The sequence below is a fragment of the Anser cygnoides genome, chromosome 7 (assembly GCF_040182565.1).
Source record: "Anser cygnoides isolate HZ-2024a breed goose chromosome 7, Taihu_goose_T2T_genome, whole genome shotgun sequence".
Lineage (NCBI taxonomy): Eukaryota > Metazoa > Chordata > Aves > Anseriformes > Anatidae > Anser > Anser cygnoides.
The window spans coordinates 5,130,223-5,155,557 of record NC_089879.1 but is presented as its reverse complement, the minus strand read 5'-3'; the positions used below and the strand labels follow the sequence as shown (position 1 = coordinate 5,155,557).

At 40.3% G+C, this 25,335-nt stretch overlaps 1 protein-coding gene across 11 annotated transcripts in view; it reads left to right on the top strand.

The window, feature by feature from the left end:
- The first annotated feature begins 5,259 nt into the window (after positions 1-5,259).
- The window catches only part of TACC2 (transforming acidic coiled-coil containing protein 2), a 131,391-nt gene continuing 111,315 nt past the window's right edge, over positions 5,260-25,335 (top strand). For 3 of the 11 annotated variants that reach the window (XM_067000463.1, XM_067000464.1, XM_067000456.1), the window contains exons 1-4: positions 5,280-5,381; positions 14,964-15,087; positions 20,098-20,175; positions 21,591-21,650. In XM_067000463.1, the coding sequence (XP_066856564.1) occupies positions 20,143-20,175; positions 21,591-21,650 (93 nt within the window). In that variant the 5' untranslated portion in view covers positions 5,280-5,381; positions 14,964-15,087; positions 20,098-20,142. Of the gene's footprint in view, positions 5,382-14,963; positions 15,088-17,218; positions 17,377-20,097; positions 20,176-21,590; positions 21,651-25,335 lie in introns of those variants that run through there. The other 8 variants (XM_067000457.1, XM_067000461.1, XM_067000453.1 and 5 more) reach the window with 7 other exon arrangements.

Genomic DNA, 25,335 nt, shown 5'->3' with positions numbered 1-25,335 from the left:
TGGTAAACACCAAACGGGTGGGAATCCGTGGTAAATACCGCCAGATTGCTCATCTGCCTTCGAGCTTCTCTGACATCTGAGGGGCAGGTGAGGTAAAAATTGCGGCCAAAGGGATCAGGCATCTGACTGGGCATCTCCATTATACGTATCACAGAATCACAGAGTCATCTAGGTTGGAAGAGACCTCCAAGATCGCCTAGTCCAACCTCTGACCTAACACTAACAAGTCCTCTACTAAACCAGATCACTAAGGGCTACATCTAAATATCTTTTAAAGACCTCCAGGGATGGTGACTGAACCACTTCCCTGGGCAGCCCATTCCAATGCCTAACAACCCTTTCGGTAAAGAAGTTCTTCCCAATATCCAACCTAAACCTCCCCTGGCGCAACTTTAGCCCATTCCCCCTCGTCCTATCACCAGGCATTTGGGAGAATAGACCAATATAATACACATAGATTAATTACTCGTTAAGTAAGGGTCTGTGCTCATACATTATATTACACATACATTAACAAATACAAATACATTGTATTACACGTACGTTAACAAATGTATGCTCTGAAGTGGAGCAGGCTGGTAAGCTAGTTAATCAGGAGCAGTAGCATTGTTTATACAAAAGACACCAAAGTTAGATGTGAGGATGTGTGTTATTAATTTACCAGGCTGGAAGAAATAATACCGTCTGTATTTTTAAATGATCCAAAACCAAGCATTACAAGTCTAGAAAATTCAGCTATATTAAAATTTTAATTTAATGATGAGCAGTTTATATGACAGACCAAACCCATATTAAAATATATAATTTCACCTCTCTCGTTATATTCTTCTCCCTGTACCAGCATCATTAGAGTTGAGCTTAGTGTAATGCTGGATCTGGCTTCCACTTGGGAGCACTGGGCTAACGAATGGGCACTATTTTCTCATACTTCACCATAACCAGCAAAACTGTTGCATAAATATCGGTTGTTCAGGAACTGTGCTGATCCACGCAACTGGATTGCCCATCAAAATAAATCCCTTGTGTGAATCCATTGACTCCAAAAAAGCTAACATAAAGGGTGACTTTAACCAAAAACATTGTTTCAAAGGCAACATATGCCACAATATTTTGTCTTTTTAAAATGCTTACCCTATGTAATTTGACACAGAAATTCCAAATTGGAAGAGTATTATTATAATACATGGTTAGAGTAAAAACACTGAACATTAGAAGTTGACTTTTAAGAATTTCGTTAAGTGTAAGCATATGCCTTTTCTTTGCAAGGAACCTAGGAATTTATTTGTAGTTTTCTCTGCTTAGAAGTTCAAATTAATCCTACAAAATATAAACAGATTTCACAGTACTTCATTATGTGATTAATACTATTGTGTTGCTCTAATCATCATGGAGTTTTGTTAGAGTATTTTTAGCAAGCATTCTAAAACATCTTTATAGATGAGACTGATTTAATGTAGAGCCACGGATCTACCTTGTGTTCCCCAAATCACTACTTCTGCTGGACTACAGACTGCAAAATATGCAGAAGATATCTTTCAAAATATATGTTTACACTGTTTTGTTTTTCAATGCAAAAAGGTCGAATTATAGTTCGGACTATTAAACAATTTTCTATTCTTTGTGTGACTAGTAGCATGCTGTCAAATTTATGCCTCAAGTTGATTATGATCAATATGCTTTTAGACCCTAACACAAAAAGTCTCACGAGAGGATCCAGACAAGACTGGGGCCCATTGTACAGTGCAATACACAAACAAATAGTAAGAAATATTCCCTAATCCAAGGACTTTGAAATGCAGGGCAAAATGCAAAATGCTGAGGTAGGTGCGAGGCACACTGAAAGGTTCAGTACAAGGTGGAGGGTTCAGTGCCTTGCTGAAGAAATTGGGTTGTATCAAGTCTCATACAAACGCTAATCTTGTTTCTGAAGATGATGCTTGCTTTCTTGAAATCCACGTTTGACCTTTCATGGTGCTTAGACAAGCAGGGCCTTTTACTGACTGGGTACAAGAGCAAAATATCCCACAGACTGTTCTTTGTCTCAAATATACAATAAAATGGCAAAGTGTTCTAAAAGAAGCAACCCACATTAACCAAAAATTAAACACTAAAAAGCAGAATAGCACAACAAATACTGCACAGCATACAAATTCACTTTTAACAAGAATATTGCGCACTATAAAATGATTTCAACAATTACCATCACATTCCTTCAGCAGCTTGTATTTACATGGGAAGAAAGACCTCTCTGCGTGGATCAGTGGAGTGTAATGTGAAATCAGTTTTCAGTTTCATCACAAAAACGTCTTTCACTGAAACTACATATGTCACTTGGGACTGGTAGGAGGAGAGGAGAAGCCTACTGCTGTTCTCCATGCGGACCAGTCTGTCACAGCACATGCTACGCAGCTATGTGTGAGACAGAAGGTGGATGCTACTCTTAATTCCTACCCCATGATCTTGTTGCAGACTATGGACTGGTGGTTTCAGACAGCGTAATCACGTATCGTCTCCTCTTGGGCCATCTAGAGAAATGGAATCTGGGAGCACTGAGCAGAAAGGTATAACTTCATTCTTTTGCAAGAAGACAGCATTTCAGGAGTGGAAGTGTCAGGCAGCACAAACCTCAGAGTGTTGTCTCATGGCTAAAGAGTGACACGGGGCCATCGCAGCAGGTAGAACTGAACTACAGTCTTCAACTGATTTCCAGTTCTGAGCACTGCACGTTTTGTATATATCATGATACAGCAGCTCAGATGGATGCTGTATTTCAGCAAGCAATAGGCAGTCTCTGTTGTCATCAACTACAGAGAAGTAATGTTATTTCTTATGGTGCTGCAAAGTTAATTACCTGTAGTGATGACTGTGTGTCTCAGATAGCTCAGGAGCTGCCCAGCATGCAGCTACTCATCTAGAGCCAACAAACTCTGGGACCTACCACCAGTAGATTTAGTAACAAATCTAATCATTTGCCCAGTTCTAGAAGATCGGTCTTCTGGTGCAAAGATCCCCAGTCTGCCTGCAGGTATTTCCAAGACTTAATGGAAAAAAAGACACATTTTAAAACGTGACAGCTTAGTCTCTGCCTGGGAGTGCTGCATATGATACTAAAGCATAAACTTTTTTGCATTTCCCTTGGAATACAGCAAAATAAATGTTACTGTTCAGGATGAAGAGACAAAGTAAGAAACTCATTATTTAAGAACATTGCAACATAGGACCTGTTGCACAGTGACAGCTGTTTCTGACATAAAGATAATCCTGGTAATCTGAAATGGGTCCTAAACTAATTGAAAACACCAGAAATAAAACGTCTGAGATACTTGCCAGTCAGCTGCCAGCTCTGCAAGCAAATACAGATGAGGGGAATTTTCTTTTATGTAGAAGTGTATGTTTATATACTTGGTTTTTGCAGAAGCTTTTCTTTCCGTATTTACAGATAATCCCGTGGGAGGTAAAAATCTGGCACCAGATATTCTTTCAGCACAGTGGATTAGGTTACAGCCCATCACATCACAGTATACGTTGTACCAGCCTAAGAAGTTATTTCCAGAGGAACAATTATTAATAGAACTCTGAAAAACATGTGGGACCCAATCTGGTGGGATGCTGGGGGGAAAAAAATGGGCAGGATCAGACCCTTATGGGCACCAGGAACTCCTTCTGTTTAAGGATTTCTTTTTAACGATCTGGAATGTTTCATTAAGTGACACACTGACACAGTGTTGCTACGACAACCTGCGAGAGTCACCCTGGCACAGGCAAAAATGCTCAAAACCTTCCATTATTTCCCTGCACTCAAACAGCAATGTATTTTAGAAGAAAAAAAATAAATAAATAAAAAAAAGGAAAAAAAAAAAAAAGAAAAATCTTTGCAAGGAGCAGGAAGCATATACATACATTAATGGTGCATCAGAGCAGAGAATAGCCAGACAGCTGCTGCCTTGGTGGTCCATCCAATACATTTTTAATGGAGGAACAAAGGAATTAAAAGCAAATGCAGAACAGGTTTTTGAAGGGAGAAAAAAAAAAAAAAAAAGAGCCAGTTAGCACTCTGTAGAGCTGTGTCCACGGTATTCTGCATAACTGCATGTCAGTTATTTGGACTTTTAATATGCCAGTAATTTCTGTATTCCCAGAAAACCCATAGGAATTCATTTTTCTTTATAGCAATCCCTGGCAGTTATCACCCTTTAGACATTGCCAACACCATGCAAGCAGTTAAATTAAACCTAAGCACTTCTGCAGTAGGCTTTATCTTATCACAGCAGTCATTTCTTCACATATTGTGCTGATTTTATTATATTTTTATTACATGTATTTAAAGGCATCTAGCTCCTAACCTGTTAAAACGGAATATGTTTTTGCCTCTCTGAAATAATGTATTCCAAGGGAGAACTTTTCAGAAGTGCAACTGAAAATCTACTCTGCTTAAAAGTCATTTTGATGATTGCCATGGGTTTCCTTTTTCAGTGGCACCTCCTTTGGGAGTTAAGACATCTCCATGCTGAAGTGGCAGGTTTTTTTTCCACAAAGGTCACAGACGTAATGCTCTTCTAGTTCTATGTAAAATAGTTAAGGCTTGCTCCCTTTGGAGTAAAATTAACCCTGTTGCTGGGCTTTCTTTCTTCAACCACTGCATTCAAACAAGTGGGCTGTAAGATCCATCTTCTCTGTGGTGAGACAAGACAAGCTGCTTTCCCTCCTTGCTGACTGTGTGGGCGAGAGAAGACTAAACACAGGCGAAGGGATGAAGAATGGCACGGTGGCAAGAGACTTCTGCTTTTTCCTTCTCTCCTCCTGCCAGGTAATCTACCAGCATTCCCAGACTTTGAGTGTTTGCAGGCTTGCAGTGCTTTTCTTAAGGCAACTATAACTTTTAGCCATGCTGTGGTTAAGTGTGTTAGTCATGAATAGTTTTCCCAAACTTAACTTACTGAGTTAGTCAAGTGGGAGAGACAGCCTGACACTTAGTTATAGTCCCGGAGTGAAAGCCAGAGGGGAAAATTCCAGTTACATTGGTGTATTATGGAACTTGTCTCACTGCCTTAAGCAACCTGTGTACGAACAACAACAATGACAGCAGACTGCACACAGTGTACGGGACCTATCTTGTGTTATTCTCATCCAGCAACTGAGAATTCCTGCAAAGAACTGATGTGTCACAGCCCTGCAGCTCCCTGGGTCAGATTCCTTACACTTCATAGCTATCCAGCATAGTGTTCTCAAACATAAGCCAATTCACATTAATAGAACTCTTTCATGTGATCCAGGGAGAAAGGGGATCCATACACCAGCTAGGAGTGAAGGAGTGCAGAAGGTTATAAAAATCAGGGGTACTCTGAGTGGTATATTTTCATTTTTAGTCTAGAGGAAAATTGGTAAGTAATTTTTTCTTAGTTCTTTAAATTTAAAAATGTCTAGACTCAGAACAGTTTGCTAATTATATTTTAGACAATACCAAAAGGCAAAGGGAGTGTCTTATAAGTAAAAGAAACTTTTCTGCTTACCAGAAAAAAAAAAAAAGAGGCTCCTTTGAGGTTCTATAGTTTCATGATCTCTTGTATAACTTGTTTTACAATCCACATAACCTAGAAAGTAGTCTACAGGATGATGTCTATTTAATCGGTATCTTTCTAAGACCAACAGACTGATATAAGTATGCATGTCCTAAAATAGATATTTTAAAAACATGTTACAACATTACAGACTGTAATAGCTATTCGCAAATGCTGGAGTTTTTAAATATGGCTCTCTTCCACTGTTGTTCTTTTTTCAGAAATAGTTCTAAGGATTTGTTTCAGAAAGGATTGCTTGTTGATTTTAAGTTGCCATGTAACGACAAGAATGTGTTTCATATGCAGAATTTCAGAGATAAAATTAGCTGGCTAGTCACTAGAAAGAGTATGCGGATGTATGACCATGTTCTGAAGTGAGAACTGGCCATCCTATGTTGTCCTTTCATAATAAAGTTTGCTTCAGGCTGTAAAACACCACACTGAATAGGCAGAATATTACCTCTGGTGACCCAACCCTTTTATAGATCTAGAGGTAGCTGAAGTCACTTCTAGTCGTTCCTACTAAGAGAATCAAGCAGATTAAAGAACGCTTCGCTAATTTGATATTAACAAGAACTTGATCATAACACTATTATTTTGAACATTAATGACATTATATTAAAATACGTTGCCAACATGTAAGACCACAGCAACTTGAATTATTTCTGCATTTTTCTGATGACTACGGTTTATATTGCCAGGGTTTGGGTATGTTTTGGAAACTCTTTTTCAAGTAATCCGTCTTTAAAAAGATAGGTTTATCTTCAGGCAGAAACTAAGGATCATACTGACAGACACAGAACAACAATGACAGACAGGCTCCTTGTAGGTATCTCCTACAAAATCTGATCTTATCTCTAAATAGGGTGCTTAAAGCTTGAATTTATTTCTCACAGCTGATAATTATCAAGCTGATAATTACCTAGGAGCAGATCTTTTTTCTTTTACACACCCCAAGAGATGGGTTAACAACCTGCTATGCAGTTCAGGAAAAAAAAATACATTCCTTCATGTGAAAATGTTATTATAACCAATTCAGGGATGAATTGACTGGATGTTAATACATACCTCCATAAATATTATTGTAAAGGGATCTGGGGAATGAGAAAGGTAGAATGGCTTGTAGTTGGCCAGAAAAGTCGGATGAGCCTATGGGTGGAAGTGCTAAGCCTCGCTGGCTTAGTTTCCCATGCCCTACCCTCTACATCTGCATCTGCATCCACATCTACACCTGTGCATTTTTCCATCTTTAAGACAGAGATCTGTGACAACGACGGGCCTGGCTACCCTGCTCTACAGAGATCAGCAATCAGTTTGCACGTGCTCCAGAATTATCTAGATAGTATTTTTCATCAAGCCTTTTGACAATCCCAGAGCAAGCTGTGCAAAGAAACTTAAAGCAACCTCGTCCAGGAAAAAGGTCTTACCTGGTCTGCTGTGCTATAGCTTGGTTAGTTATCAGTAAGCAACTTGTCAGTGACCAGATGTGCTTGAATTGTCACATGGACACCAGTTTGTGGGACAGGTTAAAAGGACACCTGTCAAAAAACCCACTGAAAAAAAAAATCCAGTGAATGCCCCCAGTTCCAGCTGCGTACTTTGTACTCACAGATATGCCCGAAGACCGTTTCCCCCTGATAAAAAAGTCACATATTGTAAATTGCTTATTAATTATTTTGAGAGGCATGATACAAAACAAGCAGAACAGAAATAGAATGGGAAGCAATAGTTTGGAGGCCTTCCAGAGCCCAGGGATGGCAGAGGGAAGCAGGAGACTTCTCTGTGGAGGTTCACGTTGTGAAATCAGCTCCAGACTGTGGTAGGGTCTCTGTGCTCACTTGCAACTTCCATTCATCTGGACGGCAGGAAGGAGGAAAGTATTTTTGAAGAATACTGAGGATATTCCTCTTGTCACCTGAGGCTTTCTTTAAAATCCTCTTATCTCTCTAATCTTTGATGACATTTTTTGATAATGGGGGGCCTGTAGTATTGAGCATCTTTTAATCAGTGCTGTGCTGCTTCTTTCCACAAAGAAAGTCAAACTAAGCTTTCATACTATCGTCTGACCTTTTGTCTGAAAAGATGGGGCTTCACTCTGGGGGCGGCAGGAGCCACTACCCAACCTAAAGAAAACTTTCACATCAGCTTTTGTGTTTTCTGATGCCAGTGGAACAACATTTACAGAAGCCCCTTAACTCCATAACAAAACTGAAGAGAGTAAACATTTATCCTATATCTACGATCTGAGCTTAAACCTAACTGAAGAGCTTAAATTCAATTACTTGATACTACATTCAATTGCACAACTAATGGTTTGAAGAGTTACATTGCTGATAACCAGTACGAAAGATTTTAGTTTTTATTTTTTCTTGACATAATTCTTTTTAACTACTGGCTTCTAAATATGGCATGGTGAAACAACGTTTGACTTATTTTTTGTATGTTATTTTTCATTAGAAGCTCTTGAGTACAGGGTGCTGTGAAAATATGTCAGCTCATCAGCACACGTACAGAATATACAAGGCTCAGCAAGTTTGACAAAATACCGAAATATATATTCTTGCCAAAATAAATTTGTCATAAAATGCGCGTTAGGACTTGACAGACTCATTTACTTCTCTGGTTTCACAGTAAGCATATGATCCAACTAGCGCTCTTGGTTCTTGGGCAAACCCAAGACTCAGCCAACTCTGAATCCTTGCAGATGGATTAGGATGTATTTGTTTGCTTCGTGTCCAAAGCAGCAGTGTGCTGTGGGGAATTGTATAGGACTCCTAGCAGTAAATGCTGTCTATATAAATAAAGGTAAGAATGATTTAATTTGTTACCTAGAAGAAATCTGCTTTTCTGAATATAAGTAACCAGAAAAGATTCTCTGATTCATGGCAAGCTGACTGGGTGTATAAACACTTTTTCTTGCTACCAAAACAACAAAGTGTTTTGGTAGAAATAATTCTTTTGTGTATGAACAGTCACCATATTTGCAACAGAGATATTGTAGAAGGAAACACGACCAATGTAATTGTGATTAAGAAAACAGGACCACGTGATAATCTCCTTAGTGATAATGAAGGAAAACAAGAAACTTTAGGAGTGCACCAACACAACACTACAGCTGTTTGTGCAGAATAGATCTGACCAAGGAAGTGATCAAATTAGACCAAGTGATGTGCATTTGCTAAGGAGTTCTTTGGGAAAGATAGTTTAAAAGCATTTTCTCCCATTCCCAAAACAGGTTTCCTCTCTAAGACCTGGAAAAAAAAAGGGGAGGGTGTGTGTGTGAAGGAGATATACTCTCCCTTAGCCCTATTTTCTATGACTCTATGAAGTGTTAGCCAAATAACACCACCTCCATGAACTTGTTCAATGTCCAGTTCAATGGTTCAATGGTTCAATGTCCAGTTTTTGCTCACCCTCCAAAAGAGGCAGAGATATGTCTAGGTCTTCTGGAGCGCAAGCAATCCTTGATGTTAACAATCTTTGACATTGTAAACAACACAACATCTTGTTGAAGCCAGAAGCACAAAGACTGCTGCAGGAAGGGAAGAAAAAAAAAAGTATAAAAAAGCAACTCATGAGTAACAAAATCCTAGTTTTTATAGCACAGCTTAATAAATCTGCAGTTGTGGACCTTGTGCGCCTAGATTTTAAACAGCTCCATTTTGTTTTTTCACATGGTATAGATTGTGAATTCCTTAACACTTGATGGAAATATGTGTGGGATGTATTAGACATAGCTGTCATTCACTTTTGTTACTATTATCCTAGCATAATGTGAGCTGTTGTCCTATTTTTCATCTTCCCAGAAGTTTTGATTAGCCTATAATGACTTGGTTTTTATATTTCTCTGTGTGTCTGTCTGTATTACATATACAACATATTGAATTGAAACTAGAGTAATTATTACTAGCTGTTGGAATAAGCTACTTGCTACATTGTCCGTTGCTCACAGTTTCCATGCCACTGTAAACTGAAAATTGCACTTAACTGCTTTCTTTATGGGAAAGAGCTGCTTTTAGCCACAAATTTGGAGCATTGCACAATTTTATGGAACCCATATGAAAATCTCTGCATGCTGCAAGGGAGCAGGATGTTTAATTCATGGTCTACCTAAAGTATTTTTTTCTTCAGTTTCCCTGGTGGACTCTTAATTGATTACACTGTTTACATCAAAAGGTGATGTATTGCAGGAGCATTGAGCATGAACATTATTTCACTAAGGATGACATTTTTGTGTTCTAATAAACTAGCCTTTCCATTTCTTAGTTGTTACGCATGTCATACTTAGTCCCTGCATTATTCCAGTATTGAAACCGTGGCACTATTAAACCATTTCTATTGGTAAAGAGATTTCAAAAATTTCAGAAATTGACCTTAAGCTTTTTGCATTAACATACCCCACAGTCTCAACATACCTTTCTGTGGCAAGTTCTCTCCTTACCTCTGAAGTCTGAAGAGGTTTGGGTCAGCCTACAGGCTATCCCACTTTTTAGGGAAGAATACTCTTCCATTCTAGATGTACAGGACTACACCAAGTAAGCCATACGAGTTTGCTCACACACACAAAAAAATCACATCTGGGTACCAGAACGTACAATCTTTATTCACTTTACGGTTTTAACTACAGAAGGTGGTATTGTATAACCTCCAGTCTTAGATGGCCTTTAAACTGGACGAACACTGTAGGCCGTATTTTGTGCTAACTGTGCTGACTTGAAATTGGGTTACTATCCAACTTTTTGGGTACTAGTGACTGATTCTGTCATGGTTTCATGTTAGGACTAGAAGTTTTGTATTTTTTCATTCAGTAATATCTACAAGTGCTTTGTGATGACTTAAAAACAATTGCACCTGGGAGACAAAAACCTATGGCATCTGTGAACTTGCAGATAGCATCAGCCTAGGCATCATTTTGCGTATTAGCTCCTGTTCTAACAGAAAATATGTTTTTGCCAGCAAGGCAGGGACATGTAGTAAAAAAAAGCAACTGGGTCTTTAGTATCCAGAAGAGACGGTCCTAAGGTTTGCATAAACACATGGTATTTGTATCTGAAAGATGAAATCTCGAAAAATCTGTCATGCTACACAACTTGAGTGCTGCTTTTCATGTTGCAATGGTCTCTTCTGTCATCATTTGAGATATTGTCACTGACTCGTGATTTTGCACGCCAGTGAATTACCATTTTCACTTTTGAGTCCACATCCAAATACAAATCCAGCCACTGGATTGCAGTGACAGCGCTGTGTACAATGGTTATAGACATCTTAGGTGCAGCTGGAGGAAAACTAGTCCAATGTTGCTTGTTTCCGTTCACTTTATTACCTTTTGTTATTTTCTCAGGAAAGAACAGCTCAATGACGGTTAGTAGATAAATAGATAAATAGCAGATAAATAGAAACCAACTGCAGAATCAAATTTCATCTGTTCATCTGTCAAGTTCCATCAGTCATAATGACCAAAACCAAAATAACTACAGCTGATGTTCAAAAAACATAATTAGATTTTGGTGTTAAAATCTTCTTGAGAAAAAATGGGGAACTGACATCTTGAACGAGGCTGTTTCCAGATGCAGAAAACCAATATTGCAGATGATTTCTAAGGATTTTCTTCCCAATTTTTCAATCATCATTACAGTCCCTGCTTTTAAATGTAAATATAGTGCCTAGTTCTGTGTAACAATATTTTGTGAGCCTAGTGTCCAGGGAAACTTCTCCAAATCAAAACCAAGATTGGGTTAAAATACTGCAAAGCCTGTGCCCAAAGTATTTACTGACAATAAAGACGGAAAAATACACCTGAAAATTAAGAGTGAACTTCTGAAACTGGATATTGTTTATATTAGTGGAAAATGATAACATGAATATAAATAGTGTAGACGCAGCAGGACAAGGCAATATGTTATATGAGTTTAAATCTGTCGTTAGGAGAAGCTGATTAGGTTTATGTCTGTCAGAAGGATGAAGGCTTGTGCCATCTGTAACAACAGTGAGCAGCTTAGTTAACTTTATATCAGCAAGCCTCGTGGATTGCTAGCACCACTTCCCATCAACATGGCATTAGATCATCTTTTAAAAAAGACACTGCCACAAGAGCAAACATCAAGAGCTCCAAGTTAGAGCAAGTGCATTTCACGTACCAACCATTGTCACCAGATCATCATAAGAACTCCAGGGACTGTCTTTAACTGACCTCTTTACCTTGTTTTGCATGCCTGCTTAGCTGAATCGAAGGAGTCAAGGGGAAAAATCAGTTTATAATTGACATTCACCGTAAGCATTCGCTTATTACATTCATTTTAAACATTTTGTTATAACAGTGATGGAACAATGGCAATGACAGTAAGGAAAGAGTCTCATTATTAAGCAATTATTATCCTTAACATGTAAAAATTATTTTAGCCTTGCTGCTTTTCTTTCCTTCTGTATTTGTGACGTCTTTAACAATGCCTCTGTGGTTCTGAGGACTGAACAGTAGCCCCAGTTTTCTGCTTAGTCCACAATTACACAATATATTAATGGCATAATCACTCAACCTTTGTGTGCCTCGGTTTCCACCTTTGTAAAATGTTGGCAGTGTTAATCCTGCTTTGTAAATCAGAGAAGATCTTGCATAAGTAGTCCTACCTACCTGGAAGCATTGTGCTTATTTAATGTAACCATTTTCCTGGCAAAGAAGGTTGGCAAGGCACAACCAACTTCATTTCAAAGTAAATATTTTTTTCAGCCACCTTCAGCATCGTCGTAAACAACGACTCTGGCCTTATGAACACTATTGTGACTACAAAATTCAATTGAATACAATTTCAGAGGTGGGTGACTCAGTTCCCAGAGTCAGTCCTGCCACGATCTGGTGCACTTGATTGGACCAGAAGCGTTGCTCGGTCTGAAACCAACCCCAAGTCTTGCTATTAACAAACTATCTTGACATACCAGTCTCCTGAGAGACTTATTTTCATAGCCTGCCCTCACTGCTGATAAAACAGCACATCAGGAGTGAGAATATTATTCATTGCTAAATATTAAGTTGCTGAGCTTATAACCTAATTTATTCTTAGCCGGTGATCAAACAACTATCATGAGACAATGAAAAGCAGCTTCGAGCTAAATGGTCTTTGACATGATGAAGGATATAACCTCTGCAGGGTATATGCATTTATATATGCATAGTATATCATATATACATGTGTGCATATGCATGTGTGCGTGCGTATACATGATTTTTTCGTGTATTAGGCCAGCACAAAAGATCAATGCACGTCTGCTGCCTGCCCAAACCCCAAGGAAAGGCTCTGAGGACTGGGGGCTGTGTAGAAGCCCAGGGAGGAGCTCTCCTCCCCTGTGACATTCGTGTGGGTGTGAAGGGTGTGCTAACACACGGCCCAGGGAGCAGCTGCGTCCTGCCAGCTCTGCCGTGTCAACACACACCTCAGGCCAAGAAAGCAGGAGATGAAATACTGCTGCCATCCACAATTCGGGACGGACAGTTGCTGACAGCTGGTTAAAGCTCCACGGCTAAAAGGGAACCAGAAGGAAGGAATCTCTCACCTCCTGAGCAGCTTTACGGCCTGCCTCCTCCTCTCTGCCATTCTCCTCAGATAGCAGAAAGCGTTTTCTGAGGAGGCATTTTTAATGAGGAGGCAATTTTAGTTTTTAACGCCTCCTCTCTGCCCTTCTCCTCAGATAGCAGAAAGCCAGACCTCGCAGCACCTTTGCTCTCCCTTGTATTTCCACTGAGTCTCTTGGCCAAAGGGAGGAGAAAAACGGGAACGCGTGGCCAGAGGAAACAGGTGAACTCTTCAGAGGGGACAGCCAGAAACATAGTTTGGGGGAGGAGGAATCTGGAAAGGGGCAAGAAGTAACTCACTTTGTGATGTGTTCTTCCCATGCGTTATGTATGTTAAACCAACTGGTCCCCGCCTTGTTTACATCTCCTTTCTGCCTCAACATTAACGTGGATTTTTGTCTCTCCGAGTGGTGTCCCACCATCCCCAGTGCCGTGACTGGGCACCTCAGCAGGCTGACCAGCAGAGTCAGCAGGTTCCAGAAATCCACCCTTCACCTCAGATCTCCCAACAGTCCTTCCAGAACTCGCCCCAAGTCAGAGTAATGCTCTTCGTACCTTGTCTTTGAGGTTTAGGAACAGGCATCCTTCACTTCTAGTGGGTGGCTGTGTGCTTTGAGAGCATGAAAGCACACGTGCACTCTGCCAAGTTAGCTGTGGACCTGAATTACACGGTCTCACAACTGACGTCTCATAACACATTACGGGCGAGATACTTTTCATCAATCGTAATTAGCTGTTTATAAAAGGCAGGAAGTAATAACAAGGAAATCATCTGCAGTCCTGTGCAATGATAGGCACGGGCTGACCAGGTGAGCTATGTAGGGCAGCCTCCCCCACAGCTTGCTGGTTGTGGCATCGGGAACTTGGCTACCACGTCTTTACCCACCTCTCCAGAGCCACTGGAAATGGATGGTTAGCGAGGCCGTGCGTCTGTGCAGAGCTGCCTGTCTCTTCTGGACCCACTGCCTGAAGTGCTGCGTATGGAATCTGGTGGAAAAATGCTGGTAGAGACGCAGTTTGGAAATAGAAGTGCTCCGAAATCTAGATGTTTTTGGACTCATGTGCATTGCCAAATATTTGTGCGCAGTCCTATAGGCAAGTTCTGGTTCTCTTTGGGGGAAGAACAGCAAAATGCCATTTTACAACTCTCAGGCTAGCTCAGCTTTTTGTTGCCAAATAGCAGCATGATTTTTTAGCAGATCCAGCTGCTGAGGTTGCTCAGCAGTGTCTTCCCCACCAAGTTCTGTACTTTTAAATCATTACATGTTCACTAGTTGTAATGATCAGATTATGATTTATCTCCCAGATCCTGATGTTTGCTCTGCCAGAATTTGAGAAAACAAGGGCTGAAGTACTACTGTAGGTCAGTCACTCTTGCTGATCTCTATGATATTATTGTACTATGCAGAAAACACAAATTATTTTGCATTAGTTAAGGCCAGAGAAGAGTGAAATTCTGAACACTCCCCCTTTCTTTTCTCTTACCTACAAGAACAGCAGTGCATAACTTTATGCTCAGTGCTTCAGCAGAGCTTTCAGTGCTTAGTGTGTCTTATCAATACGTGCAAGTAAGAAACATAAAAATTTTATCTTGCTTTGGCAGTATTTCTACCATAAAGTAAAATGATCCCAAATGAAATTGTCTCATATAAATACTTTAGGTAGCATGTATTCTATTTATAAAAGCTAATGTAGCATGTGGTTGGTAAGTGTAGCAAATATTGTGTATACTAGCATTAAATTTAATCATTCACGACAAACTATTTGGATCTTACTGAAATGCCTGATTCATTAACCACACACATAGCTTACCTTTAAGTCTGATCTGTATTTTCTCCTAGTTTGAGTCTTCCAGTCCTCCCGGGTTAGATCCTCTTTTGATCAAGAAAGGCCGATCTTTGTGGATGAGCTTGAGTTCCCTCCAGGAAGAGGCGTGGATGAAGAATCACAGTGAAGCAGCCCCATGTGAGTACCTCTTCTCCCACTAGTTCTACCATAAAATCAAAGAGAATAAATTGAGACATCAGAGGATGAGGAGTGCTCTCACACTTAGTGGTTTACACAAAGTGATTTGACTTCATACTGGTGCAGAGCAGATGAGCAGCACTGCAAGGGAACAACTTGCAGTGAATAACTATTGCTTGGCACAATTGGGATAGGGCCTGAGACGTGAGAGTGGGTCAGAAAACTGACCAGGTCAAAGCCCTCATCTCTGTCCAAGGCCAAAAATACAATGTCAGTGTTCTCTGACAGAGTTGCTGTGGGTCCAGAGATCAGAGAGCACAGTTGCTGCCTGTTAGCATGCATGTCGCTCCCTCATGACTCATGGTGCTGGCAGTAGTGCAGCTGTCTGCGTGGCTTTGCAAACCTTACACAAGGTTAGCCCAACAGGGGGATTCTCTTTTGCATGTGTGTTGATAAAAAATACAAATATAGAATCAGAGATCACGATCAACTACCAAAAGGTCATTTTCCCCTAAGTGTGTGCCAGACTGTTGTTTTGCAAGGCAGCTTCCTCACTTTCACTTTGTGGCATTTTCTTGCCTTAGCTTTAGAAATGGAAAAGCACCAAATATGAGCTCAGTTTCTGCTATGAGGAAACAATCCAGCTAGCAGAAGTGAGGGTATATTATCAGGCTCGAGTTTTCCTGAGCTCCCACAGGATCCTCATTCTTAAATTCATGGCAGAGAGCCTAAGCAAAAATGTTTCGTAATTTGTTGTCTATAGACAACGAATTTTACAGTTGCCGTATTTTGTTTTCTAAGGAAGAGCATACTAAAACTTTGATTTGATGAACTTCAGCTTTTCCGGACCATGAAGTAGGATGGGGAGACCAGAGAAGGGGAGATATGACAGCCGCTTTCACATATTTTAGTTTCTGAGCTTCACTATAGACCTTGACTTTTTCATCTTGAACTCTTAGAGGTATAGCACAGATTTATTTGATGTCTTGTATTACCCACATGCCACCAAACACATTCATTTGTACCTTAACATAAAACCTGCAAAAGCTCAGAGAATACAAATTATATCTGATCTGTGGAATTCTTTATCAGTAGCAGTGGCCTGAGGAGGTGTAATAATGCCGGGGGCTCGGATTGCTGAATGACCAACTTCATAATAAATGAAAGCTTGTAAAGGCAGGGCTACTCATGTCGTCCCTGGCCTTGCAGCTGTTCATTGCATGCCTAACGCTAATGCTCTCAAGCCAGATGTTTGTAGACCAAGACTTTGGGGAGCAGAGAACAACCACAGGAATATCACCACCCAGCACATAAGCTACCATATGAAATTCATGCTTCTTATTCATGTAAATAGGAATTTGACCTGCTAGACTCAGTAATGCTGCCGTGCAGCTCTTCAAGGTGCAGTAAACCCACAGTTTACTATTCCTTTGCTGTGTAGCACCACCGAGCACCACTGGTGAGTACAGAAACTCGTTAATCCCTTGGAGTTACCACTAATGATACTCTATCTTTTGTTATCAGCTGTCTCTCTGAGCACCCCTTTGTGGAAGCAATGCTTGAGCGGACAATGAACATTAATAACAGCAATTAGCTCACTCATAAACCAGTACTTCTTGCAACATCACATTTCAAAGAGTTTTTGTCATGTCTCCACCCTTCAGGACGATTAAATGGGAAATGATTTCAGCATAACTTGAACACGAATGTCAACATTTGTTAACAGATATTTCTGAGCGCTTTCAACAGTACTAAGAGAAAATGAAGGGCAAACTTAAACACACAAATGAGCTGGAAAACAAAGTGCAGAGTAGCTATTCCCCCCAACACTATTTTTCCCTTGACAACATGCGTAACCTCACCGTGTTGTTGATACGGTTTCACTGAACAATTTTTGTGGTGCAGGAAGCGCTGGCAGTACTGTAGGCCAAGAGACACCAGAAGTGAAATCTGTTTTGACCAAGGCCCATTTTCTCCAGGCTTAATTTTGTGCAAAAACATTAGTGGAGAATTTATGAAATGCAGAGCCACGGCAGCCTCCCAGGAGCAGGGGGAGGCCGGGTGGAGGAGGTATAACTTGTTTTCTTTTTTGCCTGGGGTGGAGGCAAGTTGGTTGTTGAGCAGGTTATGAAGGTGGGTCCCTGAAAGAAAGCCTACAGTTCATGTCAGTCTGGGGAGAAGTAGGAGGAAAATAAGGTGAAAACGTGTGAGGTGAAGATGGAAGGAATGGTTTGAAGACGTGCTCTGAAAGTGTCAGTGTATCCCACGCTGCCAGATAAATGCCAGAATGTAAGTGTAAAGTTAAATATTCTCGCTCTTTCTCTCATTTTCAGGAAAACAGTGGTTTTACTGTCCGTGTACAAAAGTTTCTATAGGCTGATGGCCAATTTGCTACTAGTGAGCAGTTTTGAGATATGTAGTGCTAAAATAATTTTAGTAATGACATGTAAATTGTAAAAGATAGTATGGAAAGATGAGAAAGATTATCTTTAGGTTAACCCATGATTATTTAATGAATAGATTTTTAGCATGTTTATAATGTTTATTTGAAATTCCATACATATGATAAAGTGCATGTGTTTTACAACCTAAGTAATGTTTGTGCATTGAGAAAATGTTTTAGAAATAATGTATGTAAAAAAGATTAAAATTGCATTGTAATCGGAAGAAATATCTCAGTTGCTCAGCAGCGTAATTCACTCATTATTATTAATTATTATCGCCTATTTCATTATTAGAGAATCTATAAATACTTTATTCCCTCCTTATGACTTTTGTCTTCATTGTTGAGAAAATGGTAATGCGACAATTATGTGACAGTTGTGAAATTTCATGCTCTAAGCAAGGAAAAGAGTAAGTAGACATGATGAGGGTGAGACATGTATGTTAGTGGAAATTTGTGATAGCTAGCACTTTTGGGGTGTTTTTGTACTTTTATATTTTAATGGCTGTACATTTAAATAGAAAGCAATAAGTCATTAATGTATTTTCATTTTCAAGTGTTTTGTTTTCAGTTTTACAAATTCAGTCTGTATTTGCAGTTGCTGTTCTTAACAGTCAGTTTTGCTGAGTCGGTGCAGAAGCCTTGAAAACATGCACCGAAGTAAATTCACTCTAAAATAAGCAGAGCAACTTTATATCGTATGCTGTCTAATCCATTCAAGAACTTGACAAACTTTACAAAATTGTAGAATTTGCAGTTTGTGCCACTGATATACCAGACCGCACCCCAACTAGCCATAACTCCGTAAGGACTTGGAGAGTGCCGCTGGTTCCCCAGCTCACGTTATTCCTGCAAGTGCTTGTGAGGGGATAGTTGTGAGAGCTCTCAATTTCCTGTTGTTTTCACATCACGTCTGTGGGAGCAGAAACGGAGCAGGGAAAGGAAAAGCTTGTTGGATCAGCGGCACGGAAATGCCAGTATATTCTCTCGTAGGGAAATGTGTGGCTGTTGAGGGAAGCATATTGTTACAGGGAAGTTATTTCTCTCCTGTGCATTGTAACTTTAGTTAGCTGCTCAAACTGCATTCGAGAATGTTTTGTCATAACAATAGATACGTAAAATATTATAATCTTAACCTGCTGCCTTGGAACATTTCACGGGGCTGCACCTGAAGAGGTTTGTGCATGCACAGCACTCCCCGATCGAGCACCTTGTGCTTGGGGAATAGCCACTTTGAAAACATTCCATATGGTCTTAAAGTTGGTTCCAGTACTGTTTCAAAACAGTAGAGGACTTGGCAGTTGTGTTAGCAGATAAAAGCTAGTGCTGCTAATTAATCACTAAAAGTGCAGTCCTGGGCCCAGGGATTTCAACAGGAGCAAGTTCAAGCACCAATATATCCCCCGAAGACACTCAAGTTTAAACAGAGCATAGCTTATAAGCACAACACCAAACTTCTCTCTCTCTCCAAGCCTCCTGTGAAGAAAAATAGTCTTTCAAGTTTAAAAAAAGAGTGGTGCAGTAACGCGTAACAGCATTCCTTAAAAGCTTATATGGTTTCCTTGGCTAATAAAGTGCAATCTTTCTTTTACAGCCTGACTTTAGTGGAGGTTTTCTTGACACGTGCCACAGACCAATCTCACAAAAAAAAAAATGAAGAGAGAGTGTGTGTAATTTTCACCTATCCGGTAATACAATAAATACAATGAATTTAAATGCCTGAGCTCCAAAATAGAATGTGTAGAACAAGAAGTACATGTCTACAACTGAATCTCTGTCGTGTACATTTCCCACTGAATTGCCTCTTGAAAAAAATACAGAAATGAGTGGTGCCTGGGGAGGCACTAATTCCAGAGCTGCTGGCTACAGCTCTAATGCTTGGTGGATTTTTTGAAATTAAATAATTAGAACTGAACTAGTATAAAACCAATAATAATTAAGGCAGGCAGATCCGGTCAAGTGTAAAGAAAATGTGTTTCAGAACATAAAATTATAAGCAGGATATTGCTTAAGAAAAGCAGAGTGTAACTACAATAACAAGGACAAAAATCCATTTAGTCTTTCTTAAAGCTGAGTGCATAAATGGAAAATAGTTTCTGTTACAGAAACGGCCGGGTTTAACGTTGTGCTTCTAGACAGAGTGAGCACGCAGCTCCGTCCAGGATCTCCAAGAGAAATAAAAGAATTTTAAAAGCGGTTTGAATATGGTTAAAACAATAAGGTTTTCTTATGGGCTGTCCATCCAAAGTAACTCTGGCAAGGAAAATGCCGTTCTGCTCAAATGACATGGGATAATCCAGAAGCAGAGTAACGAAGCTGAGTTTTGAGGAGCGGCTGTCCTAGTGCTAGCAGAGCTAGTGTAGGAGAGGCAGCAGGGAGAGATTACAAAAGAAAAGCCCCAAGAGCTATTTTCCCCTAATCTATGACTTGAAATCATTGCAAAACTGAATGTCAGGAGGGGCAGTTGACAGGTTGACCGAGATGACATCCCTCCAAAATTCTGAGCTTTTTTATTTTATTTAATTTTTTAATGGAAGACTTAGAAAATTTCATATTTTTTTTTCTAGTGATCTTTCTTTAATTGCTGTGTGACACTGGACGTCAGCACCAAAATGGGCAATGAGAACAGTAGTGCAGAAAATCAGGTGAGTGTGACTGTGATTGCCTTGCCCTTCCCTACTGCCCGAGAGCAAACGTTACAGAAATCTGTCCATGGGCCATTTGCCTCACATTTGTCTTCTGCTCCCAGTTACGCTCGTATTTAATTGTCGTTAATGGTAATTGAGGGCAACTTTTGTTTGTTTGTTTGTTAATGTGGCAATGATAATGGCGCACGGCATTGAGGCACCATGTGGGTGGCTGCTCCCTGGGGAATGGGAGCTGTGGGGAGCGGCGTGGGGTGGCCAGGGCTGTCCTGTCCCACCTCCCAGCCGGGAGCAGGGCAGAGGGACAGCCCTAGAAATTGGCATGTCCGTGGGGATAGGGAAGGGCCAAGAGGGGTCCTGGATGTCAGCCCATGGGTCAGCTAGGCTCAGCGGGCACGTGGCAGGGCAGGGACGGGCTGGAATGGGGGCCGGGGCCATGGGCAGGAGGGAAAAGGGCCTGGGGGGGCCAGGCCATGTCTCTGGGTGCTCCCGAGGCCCTGACACACGGTAGCTTCTCCCTGTTCAAAAATGACCTTGCAATGTACGTGTGCTGACCCAGGAATTCACACCCCCGTTAGGAGAAGGGTGCTTCGCTAATGCGTGTTGCTGCTCGGTGATTTCTTTTTGAATTGCTGAAATGAAGGGAACCCATATGCTATGGCTAGCTGTGTACAGTTAAATTAGACATTACTATGTTGATCTAGGTTTGAATAAAAGTTGTGATTTGTTTATTTTGACAATTAAAATACCAGAACGTGTTTCATCCTCTCTTCATCCATATGTTATAGGAGATGGCAAAATGCATTAGGGCTCATTTTGCCTCCACTTCAGCTCTGAGCAAATCTGCTGTACCTTGTGCATTGCACAGTGGGCCCTCTCAAAGGAATCAGTATTAAAAGTTAGCCAATTTTTTTCTTGAAGTTGTTTCTAAAAGAGCAATCTGCTATAATTGTTGGTTGTTCTGGCCAAGTTGTATTGTTACCACAAGATTTGGCCCCAGCTTTTTTTAGTGGTCAGGAACAGGAGAATGTGTTCATTCCTACGACTAAATAATGAGAATTTCTCCTCCAATATATACACCTTTCACTTAGGAAGTTTCTGAAAGCCAGATATATATCTTCAGGAGTCCTCCTGACACCAAGAAGCCTGTACTTAAACATTATTAAATTTGTTAAGAAATTTAATAAAAAGCTCTTCTTTTTCAATAAGGAAATAAAGCTTCTGCTCTCCTTTCCAGACAAGCAAATGCTAGAAAATCAAATTACTTAAAAAGTCACTATTAACAGAGAAATAAATAGAAATAGCAATAACAGTTAAAAGCCACTTAATCTGCTGAACAGCCCTTGAAATGTATCCCTTAATGAATAGTCAAGCTTCATCTAGTCAATAGAATTTTTAAATACGTTTATTTTCAGTCAGATGTCCCCAATGCAAATAAAGTCATCCTTATGCCGCCCAGCCAAGGAACGCAGCAGGTAGTGGATGATGAAAACTGCTTTGCATGGTTTGCATTTCAAAATGTTAGCATCAGGCTTGGCTGTTCATTTTCTTCTGCATCTGCTTTTGGCTTTTGGTTTTTTGACGCTAACTGCAAATTTGCAAGGCAGCTACATTTAAGTTTTCAGCAAGTTGTAAAAAAAAAATCTGGTTTCTTTTAACTTTCCTCTTTGGTAGCAATCTATGCTTTAGAAAAACAACCTGCGTTTGACCCTCTTTGCATGCTGGCTTTCCTCTGCACCCTCACACAATTAAAACAGAGCAGTGGATGTTGTTGTTACAGTCAGCACCATTTGACAGGAGTTGTTGTTTCTGTTTGTGGTTTTATCAGGGAACACCATTCCCCAGTTCCAGCTCTCAGCTGAGTCATCTGGGAGCTGTGCACATGGTTTGCGTTAAAGATGGGAGAGTCCGTGCTAAGTTTAGACTCATTTTGTAAGAGGGAAGGTCTGTGGAATAAATATGCTACTATGAAGAGCATAGTGGGCACTTACAGGAAAATAAATACCCAGTCTGTCTTGTAGAGACTGTCCTCTGAGGAAAATATAATGTAAATTTAGTAGAAATTATTAAAGATAATAAATCAAATGAGGCAGGGGCCAGCAGTATATTTAACACGGTGATTTCACATACACTAACCACGCTGTTTTGCTCTAGCAGTGCACGGAGTCTGAACTGCTGAGAGATTTGAGGCTTGTGCCCTGCCCTGTTGGCATGACAAAGCTTGCTTCCAAACACGGGCCTGCCAGTGGCAAGGCGCGTTGGGCTTAGGCTGAATTACATGTAAGGTATTTTTAAGATGCGTTCTTTCTGAAAAGCAAAACTCCACGTGAAGAGAAATGTGTTTAAATTGAAAAAGAAACAATCTAGAAGAACAGAGATCCGGACTTTATCAGGGAAAATAGATCAAATTAAAGGAATGCCTCTTTAATGGGAAGCTATGAGAGGAATTATTGTTTCTGGAGCTCTACAAGATCTCAGCTGTTGCGCTGCCCATCTGACACACAGTTCTTCATCCACCCAAACACACCGGCCAGTATAGAGGAATGGCAAAGCTCAAGCTTTTCCCTGAATTTTCTGGAAAACCAAACGTTCAGAAATCATCCACACAACCATAATAAGGCTTACAGTTTCACAGAGGGGAAGTTTCACTTATAAAAGAAACCAAGCTGACTAGGACCAACAAAACTATCTGCTATTTAAAAAGTTGGGCAACACAAAACTTCCTAAAACTAGAATGAGCTAGATTTTCTAATATGCAATGATTTTAACGGAGGTTTTCAATTCTTGCCCCTCAGAGTTGTGAGGAGGAGAGCCGTCGTCTTCCACGGCCTTTCTCACAAAAATCCAGAGCTACCAAGTGACTGTAAAGTTCTTTGATGGTGCAAACTGCTGCTGCTTAAGTGAACTCCTAGCAGCGAGGATTTCACCCCAGAGTGGGAGAGGAAATTTCAAAGTCACTTACCACAGAACTTCTTTCTATCTCTTTTGCTTTATCCTTTCTTCTCCTTTGTTTTCTGAATAAGGGAAGAGCCAGACAAAGCCAGTTACTTCACATCGATGTTGTTGTTCAGTTCTCTTTGCACATAAATCCTGATGTGTGGTTATCTTTTTTGTTCTTGCTTGTTTTTCACTGTGAAATGTGTGAGATGGGCAACACATGCATACTTGCTGCAGGGGCCATCATTTCTGAAGCGTCTATTTGTTTGTCTGAAGCATCACGCTGTGCTCCTGCTCGGGTTTCTCCATTTAATTGTTGTGAACAAATCTGACTGCTCCCTGTTCTGCGGTTAATATTCTCCATTATTGCTTTTTCCATATTTCAATGCACTTAAGCCTATGGGTCCAGTTAACTGGATGGGGTTCTACTTTCAGCTCCCAGCACTATGGGGATTAGCAGAGAACACACTGGGCACGCCACCAGCTTCCCAGCTTTAGTCCCCATTCCCACGGAAGATAACTGGGCAAATCCCTCTGAGCTCCGGAGCTCATACTGTGTGTTTACATACTTCTTGGATGGTGCAATAACATCTGGATACATTCCATTGCTTATTTCCAATTGGCAACAAAAACGCATTCCCAATTTTCTGCATAATCATTTTGTGCCTGTAGCACTTTAATGAGGGACACCGTCACCCTGCACGCAACTCACCTCTTTTACTCTCTACGCTATCATTTTCTATCACTTCTCCTTCCATTTCATCCATTGCACATCAGGAGTGCGCAAGGCAGCAGAACTGCTCCACATCCTTTGCGTCAACATCTGTCTGCAGCTGAGTGGCGCTGGCAGTGTGTGTTCCTGCTACCTACATAGCTCCCGTTTACGTGCTGTCACCGTGGTCATTGATGCTTGCTTCCAATGATAACTGCTGCTGGTCCCGTATTCTATGGCAAGTAATACCAACTATTTGTCTGCATTCACAAAAAAAAAAAAAAAAAATCTGTTTTAAGGGAATAAAACATCCATATATGCAAATACTGTGAATTCTGGGACATTTCTCACTTTAATGAATAATTATTATACTTCTTCTCATCTTCCCTTTGAATGAAGGAGGGGAAATAAAAGAAGAATGAAGATTCAAAGTTGTGACAGGGTTCTTAATTTGAAAGCGTAGTTAAAAGGTGGTTGGAAGACTGGTCTTAAAGGTAGTTGGAAGATTTTCCTTCCCTTCTGAATTAATGGTTAAAGCTTTCTTCACATCTTTAAAGCCAACACCATTTCTAATGGGGAATGTATATTTACAAGTACAGATGAAAAGGAAAAAGAACCATATATTTATAAAAACCTCTATTGTTATTAACTACATTTCTCTATTTGGAAATTGTGTGAGAATGTTGAACCTACATTTTTCACATCTGTGGATGGTTAGAAATAACTGGGCCAGCAAACGCTATCAGATGGTGAGGACAGCAGAGTTTGGATCTGAACTTGGAGAGGATTTTCCTAATAGTACTTCATATAAATCTGACTGCATCTTCTCAAATATTTTATTTGTAGGTTGCTAAGAATTACTCAGAAAGCTATTCTAGTTAAAATTGTACTGAATTTGAATTACAAATATTGTGCTGAAGACTTTTTTCCTGAGATCATCAGCTTTATCCCCTCTTCCTTGCTGTATTAATACACCCGTCATCCTTAAGAACAGAACCTGGATATTCATCAGGCCTTCATCCACCTGTCAGCAACGAGACAAAGGAAAATAAAAAGCTGCAGGAAGGCTAATGGAGTTACAAGGATAACTCTGACTTTTTCTTTGCCTACTGAACTTCAATTACATAAGCAAATGGGAAGATTAGGTTAACAAGAACCGTGAAGGCAGTGATACAGCTAAGCTTCATCCAGCCCAGCGCAGGCTCATGGTATGCACATTCAGACTAAAGCTTAAACACAGCAGCAAGTTGTTGAGGAGACGCTTAGGTTGACATTACAAGGATCTGAAGATAAACAATTTAGTACCCTCAGTGGATTGGAAAGGTCACAAGCCTGAGCAGTGAAACCTGAAGGTCTGAACTGCTTTTGCTGTAGCCCAGAGGACGTGTATTCTGTAAAGCATGCTAAACCAAGGATCAGATGGTGACTATATATGTATATATGCAACGGGGTTTATTTTTATGGTTGCAACTAAAGTCATTTCAGTAGGTTTGGATTTATTTCTCAGGAGG